Source organism: Monopterus albus, unplaced genomic scaffold, assembly GCF_001952655.1.
Source record: "Monopterus albus unplaced genomic scaffold, M_albus_1.0 scaffold243.1, whole genome shotgun sequence".
Taxonomy (NCBI): domain Eukaryota; kingdom Metazoa; phylum Chordata; class Actinopteri; order Synbranchiformes; family Synbranchidae; genus Monopterus; species Monopterus albus.
Window position 1 is genome coordinate 86,281 of NW_018128123.1, and position 13,735 is coordinate 100,015.

Genomic DNA, 13,735 nt, shown 5'->3' on the forward strand with positions numbered 1-13,735 from the left:
CCCCCACCTGTCAGTGGATTACTAGCTTTCTGACAGACAGGGAGCAGCAGGTGAGGCTGGGGAACACCACATCCTGCACCCGGACAATAAGCACAGGTTCCCCCCAGGGACGTGTGCTCTCCACTCTGCTGTTTTCACTCTACACCAACGACTGCATCTCGAAGGACCCCTCTGTCAAGCTCCTAAAGTTTGCAGATGACACAACGGTCATTGGTCTCATCCGAGAAGGTGTGGTGTAGCTGCAACAACCTAGAGCTGAGCACGCTGAAAACAGTGGAGAAGATAATGGACTTTAAGAAGAGCCCTCCCCTCTGGACAGTGTTACAGGTCACTGTGCACCAAGACAACCAGGCACAGGGACAGTTTCTTCCTCCAGGCTGTCACTCTGATGAACACTTGACCCATGACAGTATGACTGGACAATAACCCTCAGTGCAACACCTGTAAATATACCTCGTACAGATTATACAGATCCATCCAGGCCTCTATTTTTAAGCACTCTATTTTTTTTCCTATTTATCTCATTTCAATGAGCATTCCTTTGTCTGTCTGGTTTACTGTTTACTTGCCCCTTGCATGAGGATATGTACATACACATTGAGAGCTGATGTACCAGAGTCAAATTCCTCATGTGTCTGACACACCTGGCCAATAAAACAGATTCTGATTCTGATAAAAACAGATAGTAGGAATCTAATTAAATAAACAATTAAGCAATAGCATTTCACTTCAAGTGAGGGCTCCTCTCCAGCACTGACAGCACTCCTTCTGTGGTATCAAATGTCATTTAAGCATTATTAAGAGTTTGGTCATGTCTGGGGAAAAAAAACTATAAAAAAAAACATGTCTGAATGACAAATGGCCACCACTTTCAGAAATGATACTGTTTTGTAGAAAAAAAAAAACTATGCATTGTTAGTGCCAGCAGGTTATTATGCAGTTATATGTAATAACGAGGTGACATTTAGCAACCAGTGTAGTTATGAGACATGGAAAGGATAAAGTGACATTACATAGTACCACAAAATGCTTGCTGGGGCGGTGGCTAGGTACACAAAACAGAAAATGGGGTTTAATTTCAGTGCGTGGCTTGTGTTTTTCAAGAGTCTTTGGTCCTAAACACAATCAAGTAGTTTTTTTTTTAAACCTAAGTAAGTACTTGTTGTGCCTAAAGTACAAACCCCAATTCCAATGAAAACATAAATAAAAACAGAATACAAGGACTTGCGAATCCTTTTTGATCCCCACATTTAAATGAATACACAAAGACAAGATATTTAATGTTCAAACTGATATTTTTTGCAAATATTCACTCATCATCCCTGAAAAAGATGCTGCTTGGATGGCAGCATATTTTGCTCCAAAACCTGTATGTACTTTTCAGCATTAATGGTGCCTTCACAGATGTGCAAGTTACCCCTGCCACGGGCACTAACACCCCCCCATACCATCACAGATGCTGGCTTTTGAACTTTGTGCTGATAATAATCTGGATGGTCCTTTTCCTCTTGGCCTGAAGGACACAACGTCCATGATTTCCAAAAACAATGAAACATGGACTTGTCAGACCACAGCACACTTTTCCACTTTGCATCAGTCCATCTCAGATGAACTCTGGCCCAGAGAAGCCGGCGGCGTTTCTGGGTGTTGTTGATGTATGATATTCGCTTTGCATGGTAGAGTTTTAACTTGCACTTGTAGATGTTGTGACGAACTCTGTTGACTGACAATGGTTTTCCAAAGTGTTCCTGAGCCCACGTGGTCATATCCTTTACAGAATGGTGTCTGTTTGTAATGCAGTGCTTCCTGAGTGATCGAAGGTCACGGGCATTCAGTGTTGGTTTACGACCTTGCTGCTTCCGTACAGAGATTTCTCTGGATTCTCTGAATCTTTTGATGATATTATGGACTGTAGATGATGAAATACCTGAATTCCTTGCAATTGTATGTTGAGAAACATTGTTCTTAAACTGTTGGACTATTTGTTGTTGAACTGTTGTTCACAAAGTGGTGAACCGCGCCCCATCCTTGTTTGTGAATGACTGAGCCTTTTGGGATGTTCGTTTTATACCCAATCATGATGTTCACCTGTTTCCAATAAACTTGTTCACCTGTGGAATGTTCCAAACAGGTGTTTTTGAGCATTCCTCAACTTTCCCAGTCTTTCGTTACCCCTGTCCCAGGTCTTTTGGAATGTGTTGCAGGCATCAAATTCAAAATGAGTGAATATTTGCAAAAACCAATAAAGTTTGAACATTAAATATCTTGTCTTTGTAGTGTATTCAATTAAATATGGGCCTAAAAGGATTTGCAACTCGATGTATGCTGTGCTTTTTCAACTTGTATATATTGTGTATTTATTTTGGTTTTATGTTTTGCACATTGGGGGGCCTTTGAGCTGGAGTCAAATTCCTTGTGTTCTCAAAATACTTGGCAATGAATTTTATGCTTGCGTATTCTGTTTTTATTTATGTTTTACACAATGGCCCAACTTCATTGGAATTGGGGTTTATAGTTTTTGTGGGTGGCATAATATAATGAAACCGTGATTGCCATTTCCAAAGATGATGGATTTATGCTAGCTAGCTGGCTGGCTAGCTGTTTCCAAAAGTCCATAAAGTTTGGTAGTAAAACATACATTGTCAGTAATTTTGATGGAGTTGTTGCAGTTCCACTGACAACCACTCCTAAGGGTCATATGAGAGTAAAGGAACAAACAAGCATATGGGTTGTATAGGTTGGACAACTTGTTTCTTCTCTCACTAGAATTACCATTTTGCAGTACCTTGACTTTTGACTGCCAAAACCTTATCAGTTCATCTTTGAATCCAAGTGTCTCTTTGTGCCAAATTTGAAGAAATTCTGTTGCAGATTTGGAGCTACTAATTATGATTATGAATATACCTTGTAATACCTTAAAATTGAGGTACCAAGCTTTTTCTCTGGGCTACATGGTAAACAAAACAATTATGAATTTCAAATCTCAATCTGAAGTAGGATTTTCTCTAGACAGAGGTTTTTACTCTTATAAAAGATGACATGAAAAGGCCAGTTCTATAATCAAAATAAATTTATTTACATATTTGCACAAGAAAAAAAGATTGGGGAGTAACACAGATGAAGTTGTACATAACGAAACAAATGCCCAGAGTGGACTGATTATTCATCAGATATTTCATTCAATGGATGGGTTAAATTAAGGCATAAATCACATGGGATTTTAGATCTAAATTCTATTTAGTGGTTAGCACTGCAGCCTCACAGCAAGAAGGTTCCAGATTCAAGGCCCGGCTGATCCGGGGCCTTTGTGTGCATGTTCTCCCTGTACTTGCTTGGGTTCTCTCCGGGTTCTCCAGCTTCCTCCCATAGTCCAAAGACATGCAGCTTAGGTTGGTGACTCTAAGTTGGCCTTAAGTGTGAGTGTGTGTGTGGTCGTTTGTCTACATGTCAGCCCTGTGACAGACTGGCGACCTGTGGTGGACCCCGCCTCTCGCCCAATGTCAGCTGGAATTGGCTCCAGCATATGTCAAAAGAACTGCATCTAATTTAACATCAATCATCACTGGATTGTTATGATGGTGATTTCTATAGCTTAAAACACAGTTTTGCTGAAATAATAATTTAGACTTTGTCTACAAAAACATTGACTACAAAACTTCAGCTGGCTTTAAAATTGGTGGTGGAAACTTCAGATAGGCATGTCTCGCCTGCTTACGAACAAAAGAAGCTCAAAAGTTAAAGTAACTTTAAAACTAGGGAAAACGATTCTTGTGGTGATAAGAGAGCATGATTTAGACAAAAATAAATTAAATCCAAAAACACAGAAAAACATGGACAAGAGACACAGAAACAAAATGGACTGTTCTAAAGACAAACGTCAGTTGAGAAAAAGGAAAGGAATCTCACATATTCATTCACTGATTTGGACACCGACTTTGTGGTTGAGGATTTAAAGGTGGCGTCATCTGATTGGTTCAGATTTGCTATGTGGAAAAAGGGTTTCCACCTTTCTGGGTAGTGACTATTAAGGTTTAGATTTTTTAAGAGGAATTATTTTCTTTCTTTATCCAAGTTAATTTTGTTTTCTCCTTTTCTTGACCTTTGTTCACCAAAATCAATTAATCTTTGAATTGACACTTGAGCCAATTTTGAAGAAATGGCCTTAATGCCTGGTTTACACTATGTGATATTTTGGTCTGATAAGATGGTCACTATGTGAGATTACACAATCATAGTCATAAATTCTTGTCATCATTTGGACTAGGGATATGACAGACTACAAGTTGGTACCCAATAGATCACAGCCTGCTGTTGTTGACAACTTGCCTGAAGGAGGTGCAGGGACTGAGACAATGTAAACTCAGAATAGCTTCTGAAGTGGTGTGTGTAATACTGACTGCTTCTGTTTGGAAAAGCATAAAAGAAAACAACTGCGCACCAGTCTGTGGTTCAAACAAAGAGAGCAATAAAGGTTGTCTTCAAGCAGAACTTGAGGTAGCAGTTAAAATAAGTGTTTTAAGCCAGCAGTAGAACCAAGAACTAGCTAGCCCTGGTAAGGTAGCTGCTGACACAGTTGACTTTGAAAGTCAATATGCTCACATTAGTTATGTCACTGTGATTTAATGAACATGAATCAGTCCAATATGCTAAAGGTGTTTGTGTAGATTGGAGCCAAGCAGCCAAAGATAGTAGGAGACATCATCTTGACAAAAAAAAACATAGTCAGGTTTCTCAAATCGATGATTTATTTAAAAATGTGCCACCAAGATGCACATGCCACAGAAGGACCAAATAGTTAACTTTGCGTAACTGAAGAAAACTCAACATAACACAACTCAAATTACAGGCACATGCACACAGCTACACTATTCCACAGCAACTGCTTAAATAGCACCATGGTCTGGATCAGTCACACTCAGAATACACCATTTCCCAGGTCCTGCAGGTAGATCCATACTTCAATCCTTACATGATGATTTCTCTGGAGTTATTTTAAACATAACATTCAGAGTCACCGACTTTACAGGTATACATATAATTCTCAGTCCCTATAATTTACATATTCTAATCAATTCATGAAGCCACTTAACATTAATATCTACCTCCTAACTTAGTTCACCCCCATGACATTACTGATGACATCAGAGTGTATAAAATGAGGAAGTTAAGGGATGCCTCCTCCTTTTGTCTTCTGCCCACATGGTCAGTATAAGCAAACATTTAACAAACATGAAAAGACAATGAGAAATGCACCTGACTTAATTTAGGGACAATTGGAGTGTTCTCACCCACTTTGTCACAGTGTTGTGAACAGAAGGTCGATCTGTGCTCCTATTGGTCAGCATTGCCCCAACATATCATAGACGTTGAAAACATGCTAGACTTTATGTAAGGATATTATGAGGCGTTTTTTACTCTGATACATTATACAAGATAAACAGATCAATTGTCAGGTCAGGCTTAAATTGTGTAGTCTGAGCCTGGAATAAGCTGTTTCTGAGATATTGTGTTCATGAGAATGGGGTGGCTGGATAGATGGATGGACAACCCAAAAACATATTGCCTCTGGCTACAGCCTATTATCGGGCTTTGTTGCAGTCTCCCACATGCATACTATACAAACTCTAGTCCACATGTTTGATGATTTTGTCTTTTCAAATCAGTTTGGTTTTTCATATCACTCCATTAAGCAGTAAGTGAGGAGGCAGTGTCGTCCCCTATTAGCCTCCATCACCAGTGCTCATCACCCAGTTTTTGATGACAGTCTCAGTGTTTCCACTTGGTAACGTATCTCCATGGCAGCCTGCCACACAAAAATCTTTGTTGCCATACCAAAAATGTCAATTCGACCAATCAATCATTTGACTTGCCCGTGACTTCTGTAAAACAACATGGAAAGTCACATTCACAGGTGCAGTTGAGACCAATTCAGCCTAAATGTGTTTTTAGATTTGTCACGCAGCAGACAGAACTTTATTCTATCAAATGTGTCTTCAACACACCCGTGAGTCACGCAGCACCTCTGGACACCCAGCCTATATTAATCCATATAATTGTGAAGTGTTTACCACCATAGACAGTTAAGGAACATGAATTGGGGATGGAAGATGGGGCCTGGGAGAGAGCAGGAGAAGAGATGAGGTAAAGAGAGAAAAATGTTCAGGCAAGTGGAGCAGGTGCACATTCTACAAACAGTAGAATGATTCAACTGGTACATACATTCAAGGAATTTGTTTTGGTGCAGCTGACACTAGAATGCACCAATTCAACAGTTTCTCTCCCAGAACAGATAAAAATTCCAATTTTAATGTCTCAACTTCAGCATATGGCATCTTATGGCAATAACCTGATAGCCTTGGCACTTCCTAATTGGAAACTTTATCACAGATTTGTTAAAAGTGTTTGTCTTCATGCTGTAGTTTTTGCAAGATAACCAGCAGTTAGACCATTGAGCCTCAGGTGTCAAACTTTAATTACACATGTGATCTCTGTTCATATTTGCAACTTGCAGAAGCACATGGTTTTATTAGTGTTGATTTCAGTGTCATAATAAAGGGAGAGAATAATTGTGCAATCAGCTGTTTAATGTGCAGTCAGTTTACACTTAGTTTGTTTTCATAATAATGAGAAGCAGGACCAACAGTTAGTCCACAATAGTGATAATAGTTTTTTGCAGTACTTTATCCTATATGCACCAGGTAAACGGAGTCTGTTTTTGTTGGCTCAGAATAACATCATTTCATGAACATGCTTTGCAGGCTGTGGGTTCAATGTGACAAACAGCAACCCAACGGTATGCATCAATGACCTGATCCAGCAGTACAACATACAACATAACTGCAGCCTGCAGCCGCTCAACTGTGCCCAACTCATCGCTCGGACTGTCAACTGTCTGGAAATTCTCATTAGCGACTTCCAGCACGGAGGCCCAGATGCCGTCCTACCCACTTACTACAAGAGATGGCTTCACAGGTGAGCACTAAAGACACCCTCCTGGGGTTGGGTTTTACTTCTAATTCATAATCAGAAACTTGATTCAAGGAATTTGTTTTGGTGCAGCAGAAAACACTAGAATGCACCAATTCAACAGTTTCTCTCCCAGAAAAGATAAAAATACCAATTTTAATGTCTCAGCTTCAGAATATGGCATCTTATGGCAAGTATAGCAATGCTCTCTTTCTACCAAATGTAAAATTTGTATAGTTCTTTACAGGGAAGTCACTGGGACGAGTTTTATATAAGGTAAAAGTAATGTAAACCAAGGTCATTTAAATTTTAAACATGGATCTGACAGGTCTTAATGATATCAGTGTATGTTATATCTATCCATCTCTCTCTCCCTCTATACATTTATATATACAAATCAAATCAATTTTATTTGTATAGCGCCAAATCACAAAAAAATTAATCTCAGGACACTTTACAAAATAAGGTCTAGACCTTACTGTTATCAGTATTATTACATAGGGAAAACCCAACAAATCCCCCTTGAGCAAGCACTTCGCGACAGTGGGGAGGAAAAACTTCCTTAACGGAAGAAACCTCCGACAGACCTCGGCTCTTGGTGGGCGGCGGCCTTCTGCCTCAACCGGTTGGGGTGAGTGGATAGAGGAGAGACAAAAGAAGAAAAGCAACAAGGCACAACAATCAATCAAATACTGGTCAGGTTGATGTGGTCGGTGACTGCTCATCAGAGATATAGAGCTCCAGAGCCAGGGCAACCTGCAGAAAGGTACAGGGAGAGAGAGAGGACACACTATGGGAAAGAGAAGAGACACAAAGTTAGTGATGTGTAGTGGTGGCATATAGAACCATGGAGAGAGAGGAGAGGGGAGGGGAGGGGAGAGAAACTCAGAGCATCATGGGGCCACCCAGCAGCCTAGGCTTATAGCAGCATAACTAAGGGAAGGCTCAGGGTCACCTGATCCAGCCCTAACTATAAGCTTTATCAAAAAGGAAAGTCTTAAGTCTAATCTTAAAGGTAGAGAGGGTGTCCACCTCCCGAACTGAGACTGGGAGTTGGTTCCATAGGAGAGGAGCTTGATAGCTAAAGGCTCTGCGTCCCATTCTACTTCTGTGGACTCTAGGAACCACAAATAAACCTACACTCTGAGAGCGAAGTGCTCTGTTAGGATGATAAGGCTAGTATACAATTCATGGCTTGAAATGCAAACATTTTACAAATATAATTAAACATTCTGTCAGAAGTGTCCCTTTGGCTGGGTAGCCCCCAGGTAGTAGTTGAAAGGGAAAGGCCGACTGTCATCGTTGTATTTATTGGTATGGGCTGCTTCTTCTTGACATAGTTCTTTATGAATCTGGCTATATTTGTGCATATATCTGACACCTACCTGATGGTACTGCATGATGAGTAAGAATATAAACATCAAAAGTGCAAAGAGCCTTTGCACAGTATCTTATGTACGTCTGGCCTGTGAAAAGATAAATGCAGTATAGTTGTTGGTTCTCATAAAATGTGATCATTTGCAGAATGCAGAAAGTTGAGGAGTCAAGACAGTGAAACAACAGTTAATACACAAGAAACACCCCCTCAGTCTGTGTAGTAGGGAGAACCCCATAATGACATCCTGACCCAGAGCTGTGACAGTTGCTCTCTTTCCTCTGACCTTAGCGGGACCCGAGTGCATCTCTGGAGTGAGGATGGACTGGAAGCTGAGGTGATGGGTTTGGACCACAATGGCTTCCTTCAGGTACACAACCAGGAGCAGGGGGTGGTCTCAGTGGAGCCTGATGGAAACTCCTTCGACATGCTGAGGAACCTGGTGGTCATCAAGCAGCATTAGGACCAAACAGCAAAGAAAAGATTCATCATCTCTGTCAACACATTGAACCAATAACGGAGTTATTTATTCTGACAGAAAACTTTGTATATTTATAGAAATGTATCAAGGTTTTGTAATTGATGAATGGAGGAGTAAATATTTTACTAGTTTAAAGTGGGACTGTCACATACCATCTTATAGTATGTTAACCTGACATATATTTGAACCAGCTGAGGTTTAAAGGAAACTGCGTAATATCTACATCAGTCATGGGGCATGAGTATGTATTTTACTAGTTTGAGTATGTCCTGCTGATTTGGGACAAATTTTAATGCTTTTTGAGAGCAATAAATGTTGCACCCCTCATCTCAACCAATAACCTGATTTCATTGTTGTATGGGAACAGATATTACTGGAGCTTTTGCTGTTGCTGATTTGAGCAAAATAAAGATTTCCCCATAATGTTAAGTTCTTTAAACTAATAAGCTTTTGTTTACTTAGGTCACAGCTGTTTTCCTGATTATCAACAAAAAAAATCTTAACTAGAAGCATCACTGTCAGTGGAGGATAGAGCAGAAATATTGTCAATCATAAAACATCTTATCTAAAGTGAAATGAAAGGCTAAAAAAATAAGTAAAAGAAAATGGTAACTTTTAGATGGAACGTTGTATTATGTAAAATTTTGACACTCACTAAAAAAACTTTTGCCAGTCTAAATGGGGGGGGGGGAAAAAAATTTTGAGGCAGGGTTTTGATTAACATGCTCAAACATCATCAAACTGCAACCTCAATAATACAGTGAAATTCATAACTGATGTATCACTGAAAACTCTGTGCTTTGTCATAGTGAATTTTAAAAAAGGGGTATTAACTAAAGTTCCAAGTCTGTGCTTTAATTGAAGTAGTTTTACATCAATAGTGAAAAAACTGTGTGGGAGAAACAACTTTTTTAAATAGAGACATCCCAAGCTGATCCTAAGGATGGTATAGGGGCAGATACAGGTATCTTTTAATGGCTCAGTTTCAACTATCCCCTGTGTATTGTTCTGTTAGTTTTGCCTATACTTTTTCTGGTAGGCTGTACTGATCATTTTGAATTGCTTTTTTTAAAAGCTTATATCAATTCAGTCAGATATGACTATTAAATTTGTAATGCATATATTGCTGAGGCTCCTTTATTTGTAACTATTCTGACACAAGTCACATGATCTCTAATAGCTATGTGTATCAAATCAGTTTTATTTGTATAGTGCCAAATCACAACAAAAGTCATCTCAGGACACTTTATAAAGTAAGGTCTAGACCTTACTGTTATCACTTTTATTACATAGGGAAAACCCAACAAATCCCCCCTGAGCAAGCACTTGGCGACAGTGGGGAGGAAAAACTCCCTTTAATGGAAGAAACCTCCGACAGACCCCGGCTCTTGGTGGGCAGCCTTCTGCCTCGACCGGTTGGGGTGAGTGGATAGAGGAGAGACAAAAGAAGAAAAGCAACAAGACACAACAATCAAACACTGATCAGGTCGATGTGGCTGGTGACTGCTTGTCAGAGACATAGAGCTCGGGAAAGAAACTCAGAGCATCATGGGGCCCCCCAGCAGCCTAGGCCTATAGCAGCATAACTAAGGGAAGGCTCCGGGTCACCTGATCCAGCCCTAACTATAAGCTTTATCAAAAAGGAAAGTCTTAAGTCTAATTTTAAAGGTAGAGAGGGTGTCCGCCTCCTGAACTGAGACTGGGAGTTGGTTCCATAGGAGAGGAGCTTGATAGCTAAAGGCTCTGCCTCCCATTCTACTTCTGTGGACTCTAGGAACCACAAGTAAACCTGCACTCTGAGAGCGAAGTGCTCTGTTAGGATGATAAGGCTCTACGAGGTCTTTAAGATATGATGGAGCCTTGTCATTAAGGGCTTTGTATGTTAGGAGAAGGATTTTAAATTCTATTCTGAATTTTACAGGGAGCCAGTGGAGAGAAGCTAATATGGGAGAGATATGCTCTCTCTTGCTAGTTGCTCTAATGTGGCATCATGGGGAAATGGACTTGCCCCTTGGCAGAGGTTGCACTCTCTGAGTGTTGTTTAGTATTAAAATATGATCATTTAAGTTGGGAAAATTTGGTAAGTTATTCTATTACCAAATTAGTTTTTAAGATATTAAACAGCATTGCTCACATCCTGTGGTACGCTACAAATATGTGAAAGGAACTAGTAGTGGTCACACACAAGCTGCTGTTAGAGGTGGCAGCATTATACCATATAGAAAAAGCATATTTGGCCAGTCTGCCTTTTCTTGTCATGCCTCACAATGCTGAACTATTTTACTGGCAGATATAAGAGAACTAGCAACATATGGCATCTTTGCAAGAAAGTTGAAAAGTACTGGAAAAACAAGTGTCAACATGATATTTGATCATTTTATTTTTTTAATGTGCTTGTTGAAATGTATTTATCATGTTTGGCTGCTCTGCTCTCTTATGCACATATGTTTGTGAACATACAGATGGTTTTATATTCTTACAATTGTTGGTCTAATTTGCAATATTTTTTATAACGTGTACATTATTTATTTGCTTAGACATTGCCTTTTAGAAATTTTGATTTACCGTTTTTAATTTTGTCTTTATTTTTTATTGTATAACATAATCCTGCCCAGGGACTTAGGGATGCAAATTAGACTAATGGCTAAAGACATTTAAATCTTTTGATGCTAATCAATTTGTATTTGTCCCTCACAAATAAACTAATAAAATAGAGAAAAGAGTAAATAACATAAAATGGATATACTGGAAGAAACTATCTTATAAATGTACTTCAGTACAGTGGGAGTTGGAGGGTTCTGTGCAGTATTTTAGCTGTTCCTAATACTGCACTCTTCTGCACAGAGAGCAAAGTGGTCTTATACAGCGCTTTTCTGTGCATTACAGCGCACTCAAAGCACTTTCACGCTGTTTGGCCATTCACCCATTCGCACTCACACATTCACACACCAGGAGCAACTTGGGGTTCAGTGTCTTGCTCAAGGACACTTTGACTGGACTAGCTGGGAATCGAACCGCTAATCCTTCAGATAGGACACGACCCACTCTACCTCCTCAGCTCTGATATCAGCATTTTATGACACCTGATCACAGACTCTGAACTTACTCCTCCACACATACATAGACCCTACTGGTGAACTGGTGAATGGACATTCTTATAATACTTTGAATAAATGATGTTAATTCATGTTATGAGGTCTGTTCAAGAGAAGATGGTATGGTAACAACAGCAATCCAGATCTCTATCTTTTTCAGAAGCCAATATAAGTTCAATCCATGACTGCATCTCCCCACTGAGCCGCTCTCAGGAAAGCTTTGTGTAGATCAACACTGCCACCATCTGATAAACATGTGTTGTGTTTGACCCAGGTACCCTGTCCAGTGACCTCTGAGACTATTAAATGCAAGAGTGAAATGATGTTGGGTCCTAGATGAATGTATGCTCTTGACTAACATGAAATCACCAGTAATATTGAATTGTACCAGAACTGACCAAAGCAACTAGTCTCCCTCAAGTTAAATTCAAGTAAATGGAGGAACATTGTGAAGAATAATGAAGATACCTCTATCAGAGAACAGTGTCCTAACCTAACATTCAAATTCAAATTTATTTGTATAACACCAAATCACAACAAAAGTAATCTCAGGACACTTTATAAAGTAAGGTCTAGAGCTTACTATTATCACTATTATTACTATAAAGGAAAAACCGAACAAATCCCCCTGAGCAGCACTTGGCAACAATGGGGAGGAAAAACTAACTTTAACGGAAGAAACCTCCGACAGACCCCGGCTCTTGGTGGGTGGCCTTCTGCCTCGACCGGTTGGGGTGAGTGGATAGAGGAGAGAAAGAAGAAAAGAAAAGCAAAGACACAACAAACAATCAAACACTGGTCAGGTTGATGTGGCCGGTGACTGCTCATCAGAAACGTAGAGCTCCAGGGCCAGGGCAACCTGCATAAAGGTACAGGGAGAGAGAGAGAGAGGAGACAGTTAGTGACATGTAGGGGTGGCATATAGATGCATAGAAAGAGGAAAGGAGAGGGGAGGGGAGAGCAGTGGAAGAGAATGCTCTGTTGGGATGATAAGGCTCTACGAGTTCTTTAAGATACGATGGAGCCTTGTCATTAAGGGCTTTGTATGTTAGGAGAAGGATTTTAAATTCTATTCTGGATTTTACAGGGAGCCAGTGGAGAGAAGCTAATATGGTAGAGATATGCTCTCTCTTGCTAGTTCCTGTCAGTAAATATTTATTACTGGAGTTTCACTAAATTAGCCTACATTTAAATATATTTTGACCCTGTGTTTGACATCCTTAACCTCACTTGTCAGGTTCTGATTCAGCATTTAAAACTTTTTGAATGTAGACAAATGTTTCATGTTTGCATTCTTTAGTAATCTCTGCACACTGAATATCTTAGCAATTAATTAAATAAGTACCATACTTAAAATAGGCAAGTTTATGCATGTATTAGATAATTAGAGAATTGTTTGTACATTCATTATGTGTTTAATAATGTTGATGTATGCCATAAATTATTTGTCAAGATTATGGTGAGAAGGACTTAACTATAATTGCAATCTGCTGTATTCTTTAATTCATGAACGTTGAGGAAATTTTCTCTTGGGACATGCTCAAGATGGGATGTTGTTGGGCTGTCTTGGTTGACACGCCTCTGCAACGTCGCATGGCGGTCGGGGACAGTGCCTCTGGACTGGCAGACCGGGGTGGTGGTCCCTCTCTTTAAGAAGGGGGACCGGAGGGTGTGTTCCAACTATAGGGGGATCACACTCCTCAGCCTCCCCGGGAAAGTCTATGCCAGGGTACTGGAGAGGAGAATTCGACCGATAGTCGAACCTCGGATTCAGGAGGAACAATGCGGTTTTCGTCCTGGCCGTGGAACACTGGACCA

At 40.0% G+C, this 13,735-nt stretch overlaps 1 protein-coding gene across 1 annotated transcript in view; it reads left to right on the top strand.

The window, feature by feature from the left end:
• Positions 1 to 10,057, top strand: part of hlcs (holocarboxylase synthetase (biotin-(proprionyl-CoA-carboxylase (ATP-hydrolysing)) ligase)) — a gene marked incomplete at its 5' end in the record, with an annotated part of 94,273 nt that extends 84,216 nt beyond the window's left edge. Inside the window, 2 exon segments of the mRNA XM_020620611.1 lie at positions 6,759 to 6,972; positions 8,633 to 10,057. Coding sequence (XP_020476267.1) covers positions 6,759 to 6,972; positions 8,633 to 8,804 — 386 coding nt within the window.
• Between the last annotated feature and the right edge of the window lie 3,678 nt (positions 10,058 to 13,735).